This window comes from Phalacrocorax carbo, chromosome 4 (assembly GCF_963921805.1).
Source record: "Phalacrocorax carbo chromosome 4, bPhaCar2.1, whole genome shotgun sequence".
NCBI classification, from domain to species: domain Eukaryota; kingdom Metazoa; phylum Chordata; class Aves; order Suliformes; family Phalacrocoracidae; genus Phalacrocorax; species Phalacrocorax carbo.
In genome coordinates this window covers 51,782,495-51,805,135 of record NC_087516.1, presented here as the reverse complement: position 1 = coordinate 51,805,135, position 22,641 = coordinate 51,782,495, and the positions used below count along the sequence as shown (strand labels likewise).

The window sequence follows — 22,641 nt, the reverse complement described above, 5'->3', positions numbered from 1 at the left end:
ATGTGAAAAGCACCTCACGGGAAAAGTGGTCACAATTCATCAGGACACATGCATGGCCCTTCAAGTTTTCTGGCAAATGCATACAGTGCTGGGCTACTTCTCTGCCTCTTTGATACTGCAAGACAACTGTCAACACAATCTTTTAAGGGAAACTTCTACCAGCAGTGCATCTAGACAGTAGCCACTTCAGAGGCTGACAAGTCACTAGAAATACAAAGTCAGTGCTATCAGTGTTTGTCTGAATGATTAACATAGCCTTAGGCTAGCTGTGCTGTAGAGGGTGTGAAATTGTATTTCTTTAGTTTCTGGTCTGATGAGTGACATTATCAGGTAAATGAACTTAAAAAAAGCAATTGCTTCTCCTACTTACCAGGTCCTCACGAAGCTGGGCTATGAGTTCATCCCTCTCCTTCAGCTGGAGCTTCAGCACTGAGCATTCATCTTTTATTCCATCCTACAAAACATCAAAAGAGATGTTACGATAGGCTTAACGCTTTTACTTTGCTCTTGACAAGAAAAGGCTGATTCATATAGTGTGAGATAATTACATTCAAGTAATGAAACTCAATTCTCCTTTGTCGTGTGGTATTTTCAATAACATATTCTAAGTTGCTGCATAAACAAATTAAGGCATTCAAAGATATTACATAGAAATGTGAATAGCTCCCTGCACAGAAGTCCATTTCATTGTTTTCTGAATCTTTTAAGCCTTTTTCCTGAAGATCCTATCGGGTCTTTCCTTTTCAGTTAAGGAACAGCTATGAAATGTAATTTTACTCATACAAAACAACATTAGAGAAATATCAATTTGGAAGCATTGTTGTGGATCTCTTGATCTTGGAGAGGATGAAGAAGTAAGCACAACATTCACAGGAAAAGTAAAACACCCTTCCCATGCATACATCTTTTGTCCCACATCAGCCAAAACAGCAGCAGTTCTGGTATTAACAGCGGGGAAGAAAGAAAATAGTTACCACTTAGCGATATAATCATTGACTACAACTCAATTTGACTTGCATGATAAAGAACCTAGTAGCTAAAACTGTAGCCAAACCCAGGTCCATGAGGCAGTCTGCAAGCTGTCCCCAGGCAATTTTGTGAGTTCATATAAGCCTAAATACCTTATTTAGAGATAAAACGTCAATCATATATTTTTGTGTTATTGTGATAAACATCTGAAAGGAGAAACTCAAATGAAATGACTGAACCATTGAAGGGGAAAAAAAAAACACCAAAAATAAAACTCACCACACACAACCAACTAACCCTCCAGCTGGCTGGCTGGTCATACACCTATAAATGAAGCGTTGTATCCTCACATCCTTCTAGTACAGAGGCATATTTGCAAAGTTTGGGAAATTTTCTGGTTTGGAGTATCATATTTTCCCCAAATAAACCCAAGCCATACAACAAGAAAACTTTTGGGAATATAGTGATATTTGCATAATACTTTTGTACTTAGTTTAAAAATAAGAAAGTTGGGCCTGTAGCTAACAAGTGATAGAAGTGCAGAATTTATTTAGACCATGAAGAGCTCAGGAGTTCAAAAGGGCATAACCAGGGTAATAAACTTGAACGCAGTCAGGACTAATGTGTTTGCAACTCCAAAAGAACATACAAATATGAGACAGAAAAAAAGTAGTGTGAAGTCCCTTTTTCTCAGTTAAATCTGCAGTTATAATAATTACCTTTCAAAGTAATTATATTGCTCATCATTTGCTCTAACAGAATGTGAAAAAGAAACAAGACATGCTACACATATAAAACCACAAATATTTACAACTACAATAAAAAGAGATATCCCATTTCTGGCAGACAGACAATAAACCTGCTTACACAATACTTCAGTGCTCTGTACAGATCTCATGAAAGATTCAAATTTAGAAAAAAAACAGGACTCGTACCATCTCCTTTAGGGAAAAACTCACAGGAATTTTTCTTTCCTGTATGATATAGAAGCATTTCACTCCTACTATCTACTAATAGATCACTGTTTAGGAATGCTAGCTGAAAATAAAATACTAATACATTGCAGAATACAGCCCTCAGCACACAGAGTATGTTATTAGTACCTATTTAAAGTTTTTGGTTAGGAAAAATACCTGCTTATAAAAATATATTTTAAAGTATCAAGAACTTCACTATTATTTTATCAAAGCAAGTTCTTTATTTAAACGAGAATGGTTTTAAAGCCAATGTGGCATTAGCTATTATACCTCAATTTCTAGTTACATTATTCTGATTTCTTTTTGTCAGCATGGATTCACATCGTTGCTATCTGCTCATTTTCCCCCTTTGTAACTTATTAAAAAAAAACAGGTTAGCTGAATACACAGTGGAAGAAGGGAAATGACAAGGTCCCGTAACCAAGACTATTACAAATACAACTTTTTAAAAGCATGCAAAGGAAACACAGCAATCAAGCCTGTAATAGTGTATAGCAACTAGAGCAGGAAAGATTTTTGAAATTATCTTTGGCAGTAGGTATCATCTAAGAGCCAATGCAGGCTTCCCTTGGACAAGTGTGAGCTTGAAGAAAGGTTTTGCCTCCCAAAGCTTCCAAAGACTTAAAAAAAAAATAATCACAGTGCATCTCTCCTGGCAAAAAGCCATCATGCACCCAGCTGGATCTTCCTCATCCACACAAGGCACAGACCTCTGTCGTGCAGCATAGTTCTTCAGGCACTTAACTTCTATATTCCATGCAACAATTTTCTCACAGAATATAGACCATAAACGTCATTACAGTTTGAAGAAAAACATCTATGGCTAAGACAATTTTTCACTTGTCTTGCCACATATCAGTGAAACTCTGATTAACATGCCAGTGGGACATGATTCTCGTAAATCGATACTCCACACAATCAGCTCCTATGCAGACCATTGCAGCTTAGTAAAAGCGCATCCTGCAATTTCGGGAAGACCCAGGGTGCTGGGATCCTTGAGACTATGATGTGAGGGTTGGACCCATGCCCTTCATACATTTGCCAGCTCTAGAGAAAAGAATAACTATTGTTTCCATCCCTTGCTTAAACAACTTTTGGTATTAGGCTAAGCTAGCAGCAGTTAGGTAAACATAACTGCAGAATGCAAGTGATACAATCATTGCCACCAAACAGAAGACTTCATCTGCACCCAAGCACCTCATCAAGGACTGTCCTTAGGATTTCCCTGCAAATTGCTGTGCAGGCACATCAACATGTATGCAGGAGGTACCCAGAAACGCCTAGTAAAAGAGAAATGCTAGCAATTTCCACGTTTTTATGTTACTGTTTAGTAAAAGAAGTCATAACAAACATAGGCTGTATTCCACCCACTCTACATCACACTGGCTTTGCAAGCAGCAGAGAGCTCTTTTTCTTATTGAACACATTCTAGAATTATGATTTTATAATCCCATTTTGCTGCATGGTATCTGTGCAGGCATCGTTTGTTCTGCAAATGTAAGACAAAAGGGAAAAGACAAATGGTGCTTGGTGTTTCTTCTGTTTCTATTATATTTTGAGGAAATTTCTGCTATAATACCAACTGAAAACATGAATAGAAGAAAGAAAATACCGCACAGGAATAAAAAAAAAAGTCGACCGCAGAAAGGCTTGGTTAATTTCAATATCCCATACATTTGTCTGAATGTAGTACTAACAGAATAAAAAAATATTATAGAACTGATTACCTGTTGCCTAAACAGGAAGGAAGGAGAGAATGCTCAAAAAACAAACAATACCCCAAACCCACACCCTCAAAAAAAAAAAAAAGGCAAACAAACAAGCAAAAAAACCACATTCTTGTGCAACAGCCAAAGTATTTCATTGAAGGCTTGTGTGGAGGATACCAAAGAAGTAGCATGCCATTGAAAGGTACAGGGGCAGGAAAAGCTGGTGGAATGCTGGGTTATTTATTAGTCTGGGGTAAACAGCGATGTATATCAGATAGTGTGAGTTCAGAAACAGAACACTTTTACTCCTTAGAAGGCCTGAAATATTTCATTATTTACTGTGAGACTGTTGTACAGTGCAAGGCTGCTATGGAACGACCAGGAAGTTTGTTCAGAAAAGCTTCTTAAGGTGAATGAGGAAGAGGAGACACAGTCCAACAGGGATTTATATTAAAATATAAACTACCTGAAAACCAGAATTCTCTTCTAAGGAATTGTCACAATTACAGACATCAAAAAGGAAGGGCCTTGAAAAGGATGGCCTGCCTTCAGCAGAGCATGCAATCAGGGTATTGTGAGTCTACATTGTAATTACAAAGCTGGAAGGAACTTTTCCCAAAATAAAGTAGGGCTTTTTATTATAACTTTGAAAATGTTGGGGCTGCACGATACAGGCTCTTCACTATCCCCACATTACAATAGCTACTTGATCCATGTATTAATATGTTTAGAAAAATAAGCTTATTTATAATGCTGGTTATGATCATGTATGCAAAGTATTTCTCATGGTTTTGCAGCCCTTATAATATTTATAGAGTGTAAGAGAATAATAGATTGGCATATAAGTATAGCTGAGTTCAGGTGCCAACCAGAATTGATTAAATGACCATAGATTTCAAATTTTGCTAGGTAACATTTACCATTTCTAGTTACTAAATCAACATCTTTGGTTGATCTCTGGTTCCTCGACGTTCTGTAAAATCAGTCCACTAAGAACATGGATGCTATGAAAATATTATTCAACACTCCAAATAGCTGAGTCATATTCTCTATGGCCATGTTCATAAGCTACCTGTATACACTATATCATTCCGGCCATTTTGCTGAGTTTAATAAATTATATGTAATACATATTACATACACTATTACATTATAATGATATACTTATTTTTATGAATGTTGTTCATGATCACATTATTTTTTTAAAAAAATAATTATGCTCTCCATTGCATTGAGCATTGTGATAACAGGCTTGTCCAAGACACTGTAAATACTTGATAGAAAGAGAAGTCAATTAACAGCTTATTCTTAACGAGAACTGTTAGACACAGCATGGTCTGTAAATAAAATGCTTCAAACTGCTTTCTCATATTAAAATGAGGTAATCAAAAAGGTTTGTAGTGTAATTCTAGGTATACTTCTTAAAAATGCAAAAGCAGCTATGTGTAAAGTGTCCATCATATTTTCCTCACTTATATTCTCTGATATTGTAAAAAAAGTCCAGGATTTAGCTGTGTATTCACTATGAATCTGCAATTGTACATGTTTATGGTCAGAACGTTCTTCAAATTATCATCTTTGCACTTCTTCAAATTATCACTCTCTTACTTATTTTCAATTGTAGTCTATGACAGCGATTGTTACGTCTCAACGCTAGTATTTTCCTATTTCAGTTTAATTCTGTTCATCTGGGAAAATGCTAAACATAATAGCAAATCTGTTTCTCATCAGATCAGATCACGAGATGACAAATTGTACTCTGTGTGTGAAGACAGCTGCAGCAGGTTATGCATAAGTGCCAAAAAGCATAATCATTTCCATTTGGAAAAGTTACTTTATACCTCTTCATGCTTTGGAACAAATAGGCATACTGTGCTTACTGTAATCAAAGTGCTATAAACAGAACTAACCAAGTATTGTGGAAAATAAGTTTACTTTGATAGTAAACAGAATTTGCTGCCAAAATAGTACCATAAAATTAGAATATTATAAAACTCATTTGATAAATGTGCTGAATTTGCGATGTTAAGCAGATTATTTACCAACTTAGGGTGATGCAAAATATCAGCCATTATTTATGATGCAGTTTCTTTAGAACTATCATCCTGAAACAAGCCAAAATAAGAAATTTAAGACTATCAGGTACAGAAAGCTACATAAATGCCAGAATGATTGAAGTTCCCTTTCAGCTACACAGCAGAGTCATACAGCAAAATTAATGATTTTTTTTTAATAACTATCTAGAACTGTCAGAGAAAATACAGGGATTTTTAACATGTACAGGATTTTTATACCAGCAGTGTAGGAGTCTAGACTATGTACAGGGTTATGAATGTCTTTTACGGTTCACTTTGTACCACCTGGTGTCTGAAAAGCATGGAGTAATTTTGTGCATCTTACTGGAAATTTGTAGAGAAGCACCATTATCTGTCTCCAAACTGACACCCCACTTGTGTTAACATGTATCATGTTGACACACACACTTTCATTGAACAGAAAAGTTTCTACATATTTGAGATTATTCTTGTGAGTAGCCCTCTGGGTATTACAGACTGTTTTCAGAAATGGTTTTTTGTCAGACCATGAATAGTTCTATTCGTTACCATTATTATTATTATTGTTTTAATTACAGTCTTAAGATCTTAACATGAGGCAGAGAACCTGAGACTGCATTATTGGTTTCAGGTGTCAAAATGAAGTCACTGGACGATGCTCTCAGACACATGGTGTGAATTTTGGGGCTGTTCTATGCAGGGACAGGAGCTGGGACTCGATGATCCTTGCAGGTCCCTTCCAACTCAGAGCATTCTATGATCCTATGATCTTTGAGAGATGGTCCCCTGATGTATTTACACCATGATACCACATGTGCACAGTATGACTTTCCAATGTTTTGTTTTCCCTTTCTGTGCTTGATCTAGCTATACGTATTGTATCAATTTATATCTGTCATATCAACTCCTGTCAATCACACCAAAAGAGAAATTAATTGGCTGGCTGCAATTCTTCACATGAGGAAAGCACATTGATTTCACTTCCCTGGCTCATCTGTTGTATTGGTGCCATGCCAGTCCAGTTACTCTTGGCCGGAGTCCTGACAATGCTCCCAAAGAGCGGCCGCTGACTGCAGGCAATGGTCATACTTAACTTGCCTGTTTCTCATGTCACACTGCTGTTGCTCAAGCCCAGCACAAGGGCGAGGGCATGTCCATGCTTCAGAAATACCCATTAAATCTCCCACAGCCACCTTGACTCAACACAGGCAGGGTCTCACTACAGGGTGTCTTGCCCATAGAAACAAACCAAATCAATTAGACCCTTAATCAGCTTTAGAAGCTATGGTCATATCAGAAGCAGACAATATTATGTACATCTTCCTTCAATGCAACTACAGCATTCAAATGGCATATCTGAAGGAACAGCTCTATATTTCTTGATCGTGACATCAAATGGAGTTTGGGGAGCACAGGATCTGATCTTACAATGATAAATAAGGGTGATTAAGCTTCATAAAACTGTATGCAATTCTATACCATGTTCTAACCAATTTCAATTACATAGAATATGTCAATAAACATTTTACTGGAACTGTTTAGGGTATCTATTTGAACACTAGAATTAAACTGATATTTTACTATGAAGGTAACACTCAGAAAGACTATGTAGGCTATGCTACTTTAGGTATTTATGAATACACAGCTAAATAAACAATATTTTCTTCATAGCAATCCAACTGTCAGTTAACAGTGAAATACAAATTGCACAAATTAATGGCTTTCTCTTTCTGTTTTGCTTCAGCCAAATTTTTCTCTCTTCAGCAAACATAATAAAAACTATGGAGTTCAAAGGAATGCAACTTGATCAATAAACTGCTAAACATAAAACTGAATGATCATACCACGGGAAGCCAAAGATGTATCTAACCTGCAGAAACCGTGAACAGCACCCAGGAGTGGAAACATGTAGCAAACTGTCCTGGTTTCAGTTAGGATAGAGTTAATTTTCTGCCTAGTAGCTGGTATAGAGCTGTGTTTTCAATTTAGGAAGAGAATACTTTTGATAGCAACAACTAAAACATCAGCATATTAAATAGTGCTTACACTAGTCAAGGACACTGCAGTTTCCCATGCTCTTCCAGGAGCACAAGAAGCTGGGAGGGGGCACAGCCGACCCAAACTGGCCAAAGGGATATTCCATACTCTATGACATTGGGCTCAGCATATAAGCCAGGGCGTGTTGCCCAGGGGGCAGCAATTGCTGCTTGAGGAGAGGCTGCGCATTGGTCAGCAGTGGTAAGCAATTACATCATGCATCACTTGTTTTATATATTCTTTTATCATCATTATTGTTATTATTTGCCCTTCCTTTGCAGTCCTATTAACTGGGTTTTTTTCCCCTAATTCTCTTCCCCATCCCACCAGGGTGGGAGAGGATGAGCAACCAGCTGTGCGGTACTATAGATGCCAACTGGTTAAACTACAACACAAACATATAGTGTATTTCTCCTGTTGTAACCAGTCCATTTACTCTCCTTATGGCTCTTCCTAAGCCAGAACTCATATACACATTACCACACCTCTTTTGGTGATATGTCTAAATAAATTATACATACATGAAAAGAAAGCCAAGCAACCAAGCAAAACAAAAGCTCAACCCCCCAACCTTCCTTTTGTTCCAAACACTCTGCCAAACAGGGGAGGTTCCAGTTCACTGGAGGTTAGCAAATGTGACACCCATCTACAAGAAGGGTGGAAGGAGGATCTGGGGAACTACAGGCCTGTCAGCCCGACCTCGGTGCCAGAGAAGGTTATGGAGCGGTTCACCTTAAGTGCGCTCACTAGGCAAGTGCAGGACAACAAGGGAATCAGGCCCAGCTAGCGTGGCTTCATGAAAGGCAGGTTCTGCCTGACCAATCTGATCTCCTACGACAGGGTGATCTGCCTAGTGGATGAGGGAAAGGCTGTGGACATTGTCTACCTGGACTTCAGTAAAGCCTTGGAATCTGTCTCCCACAGTATCCTCCCAGAGAAGCTGGCAGCTCATGGCTTGGATAGGCACACTTCACTGGGTGAATAACTGGCTGGATGGCTGAGCCCAGAGAATTGTGGTGAATGGAGCTAAACCTAGTTGGCAGCTGGTCATGAGCGGGGCTCCCCAGGGCTCAGTTTTGGGACAAGTCTTGTTTAAGATCTTTACCAATGATCTGGATGAGGGGATTGAGTGCACTCTCAGTAAGTTTGCAGGTGGCACCAAGTTGGGAAGGAGTGTTGATCTGCTCGAGGGCAGGAAGGCTCTGCAGAGGGACCTGCACAGGCTGTCAATGGGCTGAGGCCAACTGTATGAGGTTCAACAAGGCTCAGTGTCCGGTCCTGCACTTGGGTCACACCAACCCCATGTAACACTCCAGGCTTGGGGAAGAATGGCTGGAGAGCTGCCCAGTGGAAACGGACCTCGGCGTGCTGGTTAGTGTGCCCAGGTGGCCAAGAAGGCCAACACTGCCCTGGCTTGTATCAGAACGAGTGTGGCCAGCAGGAGTAGAGAAGTGATCGAGCCCCTGTACTCGGCACTGGTGAGGCCGCACCTGGAATACCGCATTGAGTTTCGGGCCCCTCACTACATGAAAGCTATTGAGGTGCTGGAGCGTGTCCAAAGAAGGGCAACAAAGTTGGTGAAGGGTCTAGAGAGCAAGTCTTCTGAGGAGAGGTTGAGGGAAAACTGGGGTTGTTTAGCCTGGAGACAAGGAGGCTGAGGGGAGACCTTATGTCTCTCTACAGCTACCTGAAAGGAGGTTGTAGTGAGGTGGGTGTTGGTCTCTTCTCCCAGGTCACTAGTGATAGAACGAGAGGAAACGGCTTCAAGCTGCGTCAGGGGAGGTTTAGATTGGGTATTAGGAAAAATTTTTTTACTGGAAGAGTGGTCAAGCATTGGAACAGTCTGCCCTGAGAGGTGGTGGAGTCTCCATTGCTGGAGGTATTTAAAGGATGTGTAGACATGGCATTTCAGGGCATGTTTTAGGAGACATGGTAGTGTTGGGTTGACAGTTGGACTTGATAATCCTATAGGTTTTTTCCAACATTAATGATTCTATGATTTTGTATTCATCTTCCCCATGTCTCTCATAGTTTTACATGTCTGCATGCTTGCTGCACAACTCCTGTCATCTCTGTTTCAAGCTTGTGAATCGTAGTCTATATAACATCTTACCTCACATAAGCCACCCTGTATCTCTGAACAAAACCCATGATCCACCTTTTCTAGTTGCACTATATCATTCATTCAAACCAGAGAGTCAGGATTCCACATAGCACTCAAACAGTGGCTTAGTGCAGTTGTGTGAGTGGATGGCTGTGATATTTTGGTTTGCATTCATTTTTTAAGTACTTATTCAAAAATAATCCTTAAGGGCCCAAATTTACAGAAAAGCCCCAAGTCTTTTACATTTTCTGTAGAAGGGAAAGAATTCTGTCAGAAATGTCTGTAAACTGAAATCATAGTCACAGACTTCAGAATAAACAGACTTTGGGAACAATATCCCTGTATCTAATTAATGAAGAGCCCTGCAAGAACTATTAAGAGTAACTACTCAACTGTGTGTCCTTTTTTTGATTCTGAGAAGCATTAAGCTGGTGTTTTCAGGAAACTACCTACAATGCCTGAAAGATCAATCTCCTTCCTCATTTAGAAAAATACGTTTGTTCTTCCCCAGGCCTATTCCTTTGTGTTTGCTAACACTGAATCTTAACTGCCTTTCATCTTTAAATAATTTAGTATGATAAGATCTTTCTGCAACATATCATACTCCATTTTAATTTTGATTATTCTGGACCCTTCTGGAGGTATAATTCTTCCTTTAATAAATGACTGCTTACTCACATCTTTTGTGCTCTACACTGAATCTATCATTAATCCAAGCGAAGACTTCCTCACTCATCCTCTTATTTTAAAAGCCTTTGATGAAGGGCCTTGTTGAAAGCTTTTTGGAAATTGAGTTAACTACACAAAACAGATCACCTTTATTCACAAGCTGATGACTCTTCCAGCAGACTTCTGAGGTATGATTAAAATCTCTGAAAGTCAAGTTTGCTCTACCCCATTTATTATATTAATTCATGGGTCAGCTAAATCTGTTCTCCAGACAGTTTCTACTCATTCACCTGGTAAAATCAGATTAAAAGAACTTTAAAAAAACAAGCAACAAAACCAAACAAAAAATCCCAAACCCCACACCCTGGCATCTTATTTCTGTCATTTCACTAAGAAGATTTAAGCAGCAGATAACGAGCAAGAGTAGTAGTTCAACAATTTCTTGTATCAGTTTCTTTAGCATATTTGAATGAATAGCTGGTGTGAGAGATTTCTTATTCTATATTATTCCATTTTATTCTCAGTTATCCTCAAATGACATTTCAAGACTCATTTCTCAGACTAGATACACCAGCAGCAATGGGGCAGCTACTTATGCGGAAACAAACGCAGACAATTGGGTGGGATTTTTTTTTTTTTTTTATATATATATAAACCTTATTTGCCAGGAGTGGTTTCCTACAGAACAATTATCTTTCAGCATTGCAAATTCTCTGGAAGATCTCATGCTACATATCAATTTGAAAAAAACCTTTTATAATCAGGGTGGGTTTTTGCTGTTTGTTTTAATATTTTGGCCTTGCTTATTTTATTTTTACATTAAATTGTAAACATGAAGTTAAGTAATTTCATGTTCTCACTATCATAAGGAAAAAAAAACTCTCACTATCAAAAAACTCTCACTATCATCAGGAAAAAAAAACCAACCTATTCATATCTAATTTTTTGCCCTGGTACCAAATCAGCAAAACCAAAACCCCTTCAAACTCTTAAATGCAAACAACCTTAATCATGTGATACATATAGACTGATTGACATCAAATACTCTCTGTAAAAATCTGTAACCTTGTGCAGACATAATTTCAGTCACAACTGAGCTGCAGGCACTTTTTCACTGGTATGTCACAGTTTCTTTCTGCCAAACAGTATGACAAAAACATTTAGGACAAGAAGTAAAAATATCTGCATTTTTAAAAAAGTTTTATTCTCACCAAGCCAGTAAATGCATTTCTTCATATTCAGAGAATAGTGCCATACGCAAAACCTCATTTCTCTAAATGGAAAGAGACTGGAATCAGATCCTGCTTGTCTGGGAGATCAATAACAAAGTTCCTTCTGGCTTCCGACTTGAAGTCTCCCAAGTCCACTGTAGTTGTCTACTGTCAGCTTGAAAATGTGACAGCATTTCCATTATTTAATGTTGAATTAAACATTTATGCTTTAAAATATTCTTTCTCCTGCTTCTTGGAATCACAAAAAAAATTTAGGCAATAGGCAAGAAAAGCCTTGAAAAAAAATTTTAAAAGAGTAGTGATTTCAGCTTTTTCAGCTGTGTGGAAAAAATGTGACAAAGCTCTCTTGTGCAGAACCACCAGAAGACAAAATATAATTTTACACTTTCCAGTTACTATTTTTAAAACCAGATCAAGATTTTCTTTAGGTCCCAAATAAAAGTAATTCTAGACTGACCAGGATGATTCAGGGCGGAAGCCAATAAATACATTTTTAGATCTTCCAAGCACATAGAAATTGACGGAATTAATCTTATTAAATAGTCTCAAGAGAATAAGACAAGGGAAGCAATTCAGCGAGCTCTGACTGAGGTTATAATAATGAAAGTAACGTGTAATTCCAGGAAAGTTTTTAGGATCAAAAATACAAATGTTTGCATGCACGGATAATGCATGCAAATAACAAATATTCTTAGACTTAGCAGTGATATACAAGATATAATTAAACACCATTTAGTGCAGGTCTGGAGTATAAGTGAAAAGAACATGAAAGCTCATGGTAGCAGGGTACCTGGCTCTCTGCCAGGTATTTAAGAAAATCATTAAATAAGGACAAATACTACAAATTCTTCAATATAAGCAACGTGTCTTTATGAGAAAGAATTTAGTATTGTTTCATGCGTCACATGTTTTATCTTTGCAGAAAACAGGAAATATGCTGAACAGACAAATGCAGCTTTTAAGGAAAGAGGTGACCAAAGAGCATATAGACTAGTAGAACAGCAGAAGGCACACAAGTATACTTTGGAAATAAAAAGGTTACACCAGTTAAATACCTCAGAAATCTAAAGTTTCATTTGACCACTAATATTTTTTGATATTAAGATACCAGCTCTATTCTGGTAGGTAGGCTGGGGAAAAAGCTGATTTAGAAAATACCTATTACCTAATAAAAATTAAGCACACTACCATATATAAAGAACAGCACTGTTTTGAAGGTAGCATGAAATCCAGTGAAATTCCATTTCTGTGTGCCCAATCGGAAACAATTTATTTCCAGAGACAGTAAGTTCTGGAGTAGTGACCCAAATCAAATTTTAAGAACTTAGTACCTCTAAGGTCACAGATATTTTTTCCCTGCCCCCCCTTAATCGGGGACCTATTAAAGGATGAATAGATTGAAATTACTTTTTAATACATACTGTAAAATACATTGTAAAAAGCATATTTATTTTGCTTTGTGCAATGTTTTCGTTCCTATATTATTAAAAGAATACTGCAAGTATTGAGGCAACCATGCGATTTTAAATACAGTAAATTCGTTAATTTTGTTACACTTCAGTAAATCACAAATTCCTTACTTATTTCCCCTTCCAACTCCAAATTCCCATACACACAATATATTGAACTATGGGTACTTCTCAACTGTAGTTTCCAAATACTTCCTTATAAAAAGGTCCATGCCAGACCCCCTTTTTATTTTTTTGAGCTTTTTTTTTTTCAAAGTAGGAAATTCAGACATACAAAGGGATGTATAAATAAATCTTTTATCTTTATATACATCTTTATTTATAAATCTTTTATTTATACATTCAAGCATTCACCTGGGGTACACAGAAGAACTCTCAATAACTGACAGGTTTCCTGAGCTTTGTGCCTATCAAAAGTGACTTTGTTCATATCACATGAGACACCATGTAAACACGAATATTATGTTAATGCCTAATGACATCTCTACCCATGGCCATATTCAAATTTTAAAAAAAAAATTTTAAAAAATCTCAAAACATAATAGCTTTTCTTTGGCAATTCTTAGAGTACTTTCATACCAGTCTAACTCCATTTAGTCCAAAAGGCTGCCTAGATACACAATGGTAACACAGAAAGGTAAGACACTCATATTTAAATAAAGTGAAAGTACAGAAGTACCATACATGGTGTTTCTTTTTTTGTATCATTAAGGGGTATTGTGGAGAATATGATGTCCCCTCTTAAAGTACATCTAATACTTGCAATTTGCTACCGCTTATAGACTATCAAATGTATTATGATATCAATAAACATACTATGTAATATTCCTGACCAATTAAATAAAATAGGTGTGAACAGCAAAATTTTGCACAGCAGGGCAGCAAATCAGCAATTCATTTTAATATTTCAGAATCTCTTGCTACACTTCATGTAAAACTTGCAGATACAAAACAAAAAGACTGTTTCCTGCCGTTATCACACTTGCTAAACACAGTTGGATTAGTTTCTCTAGATGAGGAATTTTGCAAGTTATTGACATGCCCTCTTTCACCTACTGCTATTTAGTACACAGAGGCCTTGGACACCCATTTCTTCTATAAAACCACTGAGGTTTTATCCCTTCTTACCAGGTAGGCAAGAGGAGATTCTGAATTACAGTGAATATACTTCACATCGAGTACAGATGTATGAAGTCAATCACTAGGCTTCTCACTTATGTAAATATATGAGGAAATTTCATGGTAGTGAAAGGATGTAATTTTAAATACATATCTTACCAAAAGGATAATTGGCTGTATTTAAATTTTATTGAAACTATCTAAACTATTCATTATTTTGATGCTTTCAATTAAATATTTTGCTTTTGGTTACATCTCCATCAGCCTCTTACAGTCTCTAAAAGAGAATCCTGAATTTTGCATGTCAATCTTCAAGGTAGGTGATCACAGAAAAATAACATTAAAAAAAAAAAATCTAAAAAGACTTGACTAGACTATACATTCAGTGTGACTTACTCGAACTACATACCCAAATATTTATTGGCCTTAAATGAAAATGCATATTTTAGTTGAGTGGAAACCAAATTTTTAACCAATGTGACATTTCTGAGCTACCATGTATTGAGATACATCACTGCACTAAGCCAAGCAGAAATCAAATTCTATGCATAAGATAAAAATAGAAAGGACTAGGTTTTGTTGGGTGGGGTTTTTTTATACTTAGATCCCCCTACATTGCACATTTTAAACTGGAATATTTCAAGTATACAAGTCTTGCAGAAGAAACCTGAACTATATCATTACTTTTCCTAAAAATGAACAAAGAACGTATTTAGGAGCACTACAAATTAGGCTGACAGTCTCTATAAAATTTTCTTCTGCAAAAAGAAATAAACAAAAACCCTAACAATGCCAAGATACCATGGGAAAAAATGACCATGAAGCAAAGACGTCTTTTGTTTCTACTTTGTAACCGAGTGGCAGATCATCACTTTTCCTTTAAGACTGAAGCCAATTAGGGATTTTATAACAACATATCTTCTCACTTTAAAGTGTTTATTTCATTAGAAAAAGCCCTTGACCTTTCTGGAGAAAAAAAAAAATCATCAGTTTTGAAGAACCCTGTAGGAGCAAGGTGCTTTCATCTCAGAGCTAGAAGAAGAGCCATTACCCTGCACCACTGCCTACCCATCAGCTCAGCAGCTGAGCTTACCCCTGGGGAGGTGGATAGAGACACCTGTGCTTCCTCACACTCATAACAGGGACTTGAACATGGGTCACCCGCATTTACTGTGGCTGCCCTGACCACCACCTTATTTTGATTTTAGAGCAGCCTGCACTACTTCTCTCTACAGAAAAATGAAACAAAGCCTCAGTAGTTTGCATAAAAATGAATTCCTGTTTCAAGTAGATAATAATTCAGGTTTCTTTGATACAAATGAGAAAAGAGCACTGAATCTGCAGTGGTAAAGACGCCGATGGACATTTACTGTTGAGTATCGCTGCTGCTGCTGCTTTGGAACAGCATATTTACTTTAGCTTCTTGCATATGCTGGGAACATAGGTTTTGCTAGGCTTTATATTAGTATTAAAATATTTGAAATGAATGGAGGTAGACTAAAGATTAATTTGCCTGGTAATAACACTATAATTATGCCCGTGGGATTTGACTTAAAAGCATCCAAATGCTAGTAAGAACTAGTTAACGCCACTGGGTACCTGTGATTAGCTATTACCAGACTTGATCTTTTATAGATGAGGAAATTTGCAGGGTTACAATCTAAGAAAACTAGGCGGTGGTTCTGTATAGATATTCACATGAATCGACTCTTTCCTCTCATAATTCTTCAATATTTGTCATTACGGAATTGGAAAGCCTAACCTTGCGACCTCTTCTCTGTTCATTTTGAGCAAAGAAAGAAAAATGCCAAGGAGCTTGGCCAAAACCAAGCTTGATACTATCTTTTTTAGGCAGTTTCCCAGAGATCCAGTTTGTAAAAGATTATTTGTAAGTCATATTTTAAGCGACTCGTGTGTGTCACAGAGGCATTAATTATGCTGTCACTTGTAGCACAATATGACACCCAGTTAAGTTCCTGCATGACTCTTCCTTTGCCACCGTTACAGGGTCTTGGCTATATACCCTTTTTAATTCTGATTATTAAAAAGCATATTCCACTTACAGCAGACTTCTGCTGTCTCCTGTTTCTTGTCAAAAAAAGGAAAACAGATGCATTTCAGTGTCCATTTTTTCCTGGGCAAGAGTTCTGTCCTGACATACCCTCAGAGAAGTTCAGCCAATAGATGTGGTGAGTGAGACCGGAAAGATTAATGAGCTCATTATAATTCATTAAAGAGTGATGTGGGGATGACTGCCCACTTTAATTAGTTTTATTACTGCAGGAAATTGTTTCATATGCCAACCTCATCACTAAGCATGCCTGGAAAACATCAGAGTGGTAATCAGACTTGATATAAGAACCTTTCATTAGGCTGTAAGGCTAAAAGGCACTTATTATGACAAGGAAAGTATTAGAAAGATGGACAGGAGAGTGGCTAGCATATAATAATTTATCATGTCTAATAATTCAGTAATAAACAGCACAATGGTGATTTCAAGTTAAAAATTTGGTGGAACAACCGTGTTGCTATGGCACACTGTGTACTCTTCCTGTAATCATGACATTAGCTGACAGTAATAGATTTAGAAGGTTTAATAGGTCAGGTTTGCTCAGATAATAAATCCTAATGCAAATTAACTATGACTCAAATATTCTAATGAAAATGTTAATTGGTAACTGGAATTTCTTCAGAGATATGTGGGCCTCTTTTCCCAGTCATCCCCCAGATGAGCAAACACATTTCCACACATTTCTTGATGATTTTTAACTTGCAAGTAAACAATAGGTAAACATTTTTTGTAGATAACAGCAGGTTAAAAACCCAGGTAAAATAAGAGTAGAGTCGGACAGTGAGAAATGGAAAATTAGCTTAAGAGTTTTGTTCAGTCTGCAAAAGTCCCACTGAAGAAAGGATTACATTCTAGGATCAACTTCTTTAACATTTAAAGGCCTAGAACATATTCACATTCAAGGTCTCTTCATCATTATGCAAATGGTTTAAGGTCTAATCTCTGTAACCTCAATAATTTATTACAATCATGACAACCTTATCATCATTTTAATTATACTCTCTTTCACTCTAAGCAACAGTGAATCTTCTTAAGCCCTACATTCATGATTAGCTGTATTTTGAATATATTGTTTAGTATTAACAGGCTCTAAACTTATCAAGAGTTAGGTAGTTGTTTTAATACAAATGTTAAGGGAAGACCTATAAATGGAACTGTAGTCTAAACTGGTTATTGATAAGATCATGGGTGATCCAATTTCACAACAGTATGTCATAATGAAGCATGGCAAATTGTGACTGAGCATATCTTTAGTCATAGGAATTTTTTCCATTTTAGGATCATTTTCAGGTGGTTTTAGAGTAGCATAATGCAAGACTCCCCTCCCCCATAAATATGAGGTAATTGAACAATGTAAAAGAAAACTGCTTCTAAATGCATCTAATTTCTCAAAAATACCATTAACTTTTCATGCCTTGTGTTGTTCAGCCACTCTCAACACCCACTACCTCAAAGCCATTCTTTCTAAATATTCAGAAACAAATCGCTGATTATTCTTGAATGTTCTAGTTTCTAGAGCGAGTTTCTTTCTGATTATACAACAGAGCAACCGCCCATTGTTGTTTTGCTTCTTGTAGGAAAAAAAGGTGTCACTATCACCTCTCTCCTTTGCCACATTCCCCTTGGCAAGCAGCCCCGCTGGTTATTAGTCGAGTATGATACTGTTGATGCTGACAGGGCAGCAGCATCTGGCTGTCAGATACTTTCACATTGCTATTGTAAACATGCTGCATATAAACATCACAAATGGAGGGTTAACAAAAAGAAATAAAGATAGCCAACACACAGATTTCTGGGATGTCTTCTACAAGTTCTGTTTGCTGTCATCTTAAAAGCAGTCCGTGCTATTGCACTGTGGCTCACGGTATTGGTAAAGCAAGCCTTACAAAAGTCTGCTGACATAAGTTGTTATGATCTTACATAAGAGGAAGCTTAACAAAAAGGACAATGAAAAAGTTCTAAATAAAACTGAATTTTTTATTTTCCATTTGTTGCCATGATCATAACTTAATTATCTCTTTTGCTTGTTATTGCTCTCCCACCCATTAATCCTCCTTATCCTTGTATTACACCTGGGTCAGGCATAATTAAGGGCTGTCTACTTCTCCCAAGCCACACTGGTTCTGAGCCTAGGACTTTATATTTCCCAAAAGATTTCCATTTACTTGAGAGTGGGTAGGGGGAACCAATACCACCAAAACAAAAAATATTTACCAATAAGATTTCTCGGTCTACTTTCAATCATTGAAACAGACAGAGTGGTTTTTGTAGGTGTTATTTTAGGAGTGATTAATACTGCTTTCCCAATCAGTTAGTATTTGCATGTTTTGGCCTCTTGTACGTAATCTATTTGAGGCTCAACAGTAGCCTTAGCAACTGAATTGGAATATCTAGTCCAACATGTGAAATGGGAATCATTTTTATTTTAGTAGTCTAATGTAAGGAAAAACATTTTATGCCGTTTAAACTGTGAAACAGTGAAGAGAACCAAAATAAACCCACCACACCACATCCCCCTTTCACATCTGGGTGGGAGAATTTGAGCAGATTTCAGCACAGTCATCTGACAATTGTACACAGTGGATTTATGGGAGCACCAGAAAACAGAGAGTAATCTCAGCAATGCTAGGTACAACAAATTCACCTGTTCAAGTACAGTTTGTTCAACACCACCACTGTTTATGTATATAGGATAAAGCTAGCTGTGTCTTAGCTGATCCATGCAGACTGATCATTCTGCACATTTTGAAGACTGCCAAATTACTGTCATCTCACTTTGTTCTCACTTGTATCATACGCTTATTATTTGCAGTTTTCTGGGAGCTGTGGAGTGGCACTGGGGTTAAGAATTAAATCCCAAGCAATGCAGTAACATAAAAGAAACATTGCAGAGCAGTTCTGTCCTGCTGCTTTGAGCTGCTTCTCTCTGAACTTGATGTATAATTGCCCTCAACGGGACAAAATTAATGTAAAGGCTGCTTTTTGTTTGTTTGTTTGAAAAGCCAGTTAACATACTAAAGTTGTGTTTGCCCTGGAGTAAGATCTATTTGATTTGATTTCATAGTTTTGTTTAGCAAAGGGATTACCTTGCCTCCTAACTGAAAAGGCTTATTATCAGAATAAATCTCGGGGTGGGGGGGGAGTGGTTAGGGAGCCAAAGAAGATCCTACAGTTTGGGTTTTTTTTTTAAGACAGAAAAATAGGGGAATACAGCACACTACTTATTTCCTTCTGCATTATAGTTTGAACACTCTGAACAGTGTCATTATCTTTACTAAATATGCTTTATTTATTGTTGTAGCATAATACCAGCTTAACACCATTTTAAAACAGTTCCAAGATACTACCAGACTGCTTTGCATACTTTCCATTTTCTTTTCGTAAGGCTACAAAACAGAACCTATTTGTACAGCTAATGCTTAAAATTCTTCCAACAAACCTGTTTAGATGTTTTGTAAATTAGTGTGTCGTGCAAAATAAAGACATAGTAGGAAAATAATTTGTTTACTTTTGAAGCGAATACTTTTAAAATCCCTGTTGAGCTGGTCCCTGAATCTGTAAGTGATGCTAATGTTGTTTCCTGTCATCACTGAATATTCTATTTATATCAGTCTGGCTGTGGAAAGAATACAGGCACATTTCTACCATTTGCTGTCAGTTGTCACCACTGACAACAGCAGCTGTTGCTGAGGTACTACTTGGCCACATACACAAGAACCTTAGTTTTGTTTTAAAAACTAATAGCAATAGGATTCTTCAGAAACTCTGAGTTATATATGGACGTACAGAAACATATGAGCTACACTTTCAAAATAAACTCAAAATTTCAGTTTCTTCAGTTTTTGGATACCTGACATGGAAAATCCAAACAGGGCTCCAATTTTGAGAAAACACTCAAAAATATTCAGTACAAGCAACAGTCACTGAAAGTTACAGTGACTTTCACTGTGTTTGGATCAACTGCATTAATCAAAAGTATTATTTTGCTAACAATAAGTATTCGTTTGAAGAAACACAGTCCAACTTATTTAAAGCAAACTATAAATGAAGGCACTAATTAAATTTCCCTGTTTCTTAACTTCTATTTAGCTCTAACAGCCAACTGCAACGATTTTTTAAAGGTGGTAACAGTCCTTCAGTATGTTATTAGCACTTATTCACTGTACTGTATTTCATTATATATTCTCAAGTATGTCTTTTTTAAATCCATATTGAAAGCTAAGGTATCAATCATATTATTCTTCTCATGAGAAAATAAACCTGCATTCTTCATTAGTATAGCCTGTTCATGACAAATGACTTATCCAAAGAACATCACTGGTCTGTATCAATCTCTGTCAAATTCAGTCTTTGAGACTCTGACTTCAAAGATGTGCAAGATTTCAGTCATTCACCTTTATTTATTTCAAATAAAAAGTACTTCATGTCCTATACTTCATACTTTTTCTACAGAAAGAAGGTCAAACCCAAGCATCAGACCCATCTGTGAGAAACAATAACAAGGCAGAGGCTAAACTAATGCACAACAATCAGCAAAATAAGCCAGAAAGACTTAGAGACCACATATTTATGTACCTAAAATAATAAGCAGATTATGCTTATTAACCTAGACCCTGATTTTGCTAGCACATATATGTTTAACAACTGTTAGCATTGACTACACTCCCTTTTGTAGGGAGCTAATTTTGCGTTTTCAGGCTTAAAAGTTCTCTATCTTCTTGCTCAATTCAAATTACACAGAACAATTATATTATGTCAGCAAGTTAGAAATGGAAGAAAGGGTTATTTCCTTCTCAGTTAAGTTTCTCAGTTGGAGATTAAATGAAAATCTGAATGAAAGATGATGATGGCTCTCAGGGTAACTCCAGCTGATGGACACCGAGTACTGGTATACCCTTCCCAAGAGCATATCTGCTGTTGTCAATGCTTCTAAGACTTGTCATGCAAAGATCTCTGGTTTGACAGAAAATGAAGCAGAATTTAGACTTAACTATTCTTTCTCAGCTGCTGCTCTATTTATGCTCCACTGACATTAACTTTGTCCTGTAAAAGTCAAATGCTATCTCCTGAAAATACAAAATGGCTGATTTTACACTAGAAGAGTAGAATTGTAACTAAAATTGGCAGAGAAAATTATCCCAGTGTGAAACTGCTGTGGAAACACACATGAATACACATGGTTTCATCTGATTATTCCCTGCTTGCCCCCCCTCACCCCCCCGCCCAGGGGTTTATATGTGTGGAAATCCTATGACAACAATTACAGAACGTCTTAGAAAATTATGTAGTCCTGGAGATCTTGTCCTTCAGTGCCTTTCAGATTATGGACAGGGAGTTAAATAAGGCTATAAACTAGGGATAGAGATGATTTCCGTATCTGTATATATGATTAAACACCTGTCCTAATGAGGTCCTGATCTTTAAAGAGGGTATTAAGCACTATCTCACAGGTTAAATCTTTGAATCAAGCGTCAGAATTTACTGTCATTGTTGATCGAATGATTAATTTTCACAGGAAGTTTTCATCACATTAAAAGGTGCCTCCAAAGACTTGACTCTACCCTACAGAAACACACACTTTGGGTTTTTTTTTCTGCCATACATACAAGAACTCATGCAAAAGGCTATGAAAACATGAACACCACATCTGTACTTTATATCAAAGAAGCAAATTGCATCTGATGTGGGGCATGCTCACACTTCGAGTCAAGCTGCAAAATATTTTAAAAATTTCCTGTTGCTTTTAATAAGCTTAATATAGATCCAAGCAAATGCCATGATGTTTGTCCTTTTTTTTTTTTTTTGTAAACTTGAGAATTTTTGAGGTTAAATGTACAGGCACGCTTGTATAATAGATACAGATGTAGCTTCACACAATACCACTATTGCTGCAGCACAGCCTTCCTTCTATGTACATGGAAGCGGATCCTGCCCAGGTGAACACTGCTGCATGCGTTATCACTGACAATCCAAAATAATAACTTTTGCACAAAATTCACTATCCACCCCTCCACCAAAATATTCATGGAACTATATTCCTATCCCCTACATATTCTCACAATTGTATGGAGATGGAGGATTTGCCCTACATCTTTTCCCAAGAGCTATTCGCAACTGCAGTCACTGATAGTCTGAATCAGTAAAAATAGGATTAGTACTTACTATTAGGTGCTATGAAAAGTAATGGGACTATGCAAAGTAGTAATCCTGTGTTATACACCTACAGGAGTG

General features: G+C 37.1%; 1 protein-coding gene across 8 annotated transcripts in view; it reads right to left on the bottom strand.

Annotated features, from left to right (window-relative positions):
- Positions 1-22,641, bottom strand: part of CCSER1 (coiled-coil serine rich protein 1) — a 733,964-nt gene that overhangs the window by 339,874 nt on the left and 371,449 nt on the right. For all 8 annotated transcript variants that reach the window (XM_064449956.1, XM_064449958.1, XM_064449955.1 and 5 more), the window contains exon 8: positions 371-454. In XM_064449956.1, coding sequence (XP_064306026.1) covers positions 371-454 — 84 coding nt within the window. The remainder of the gene's footprint in view (positions 1-370; positions 455-22,641) is intronic.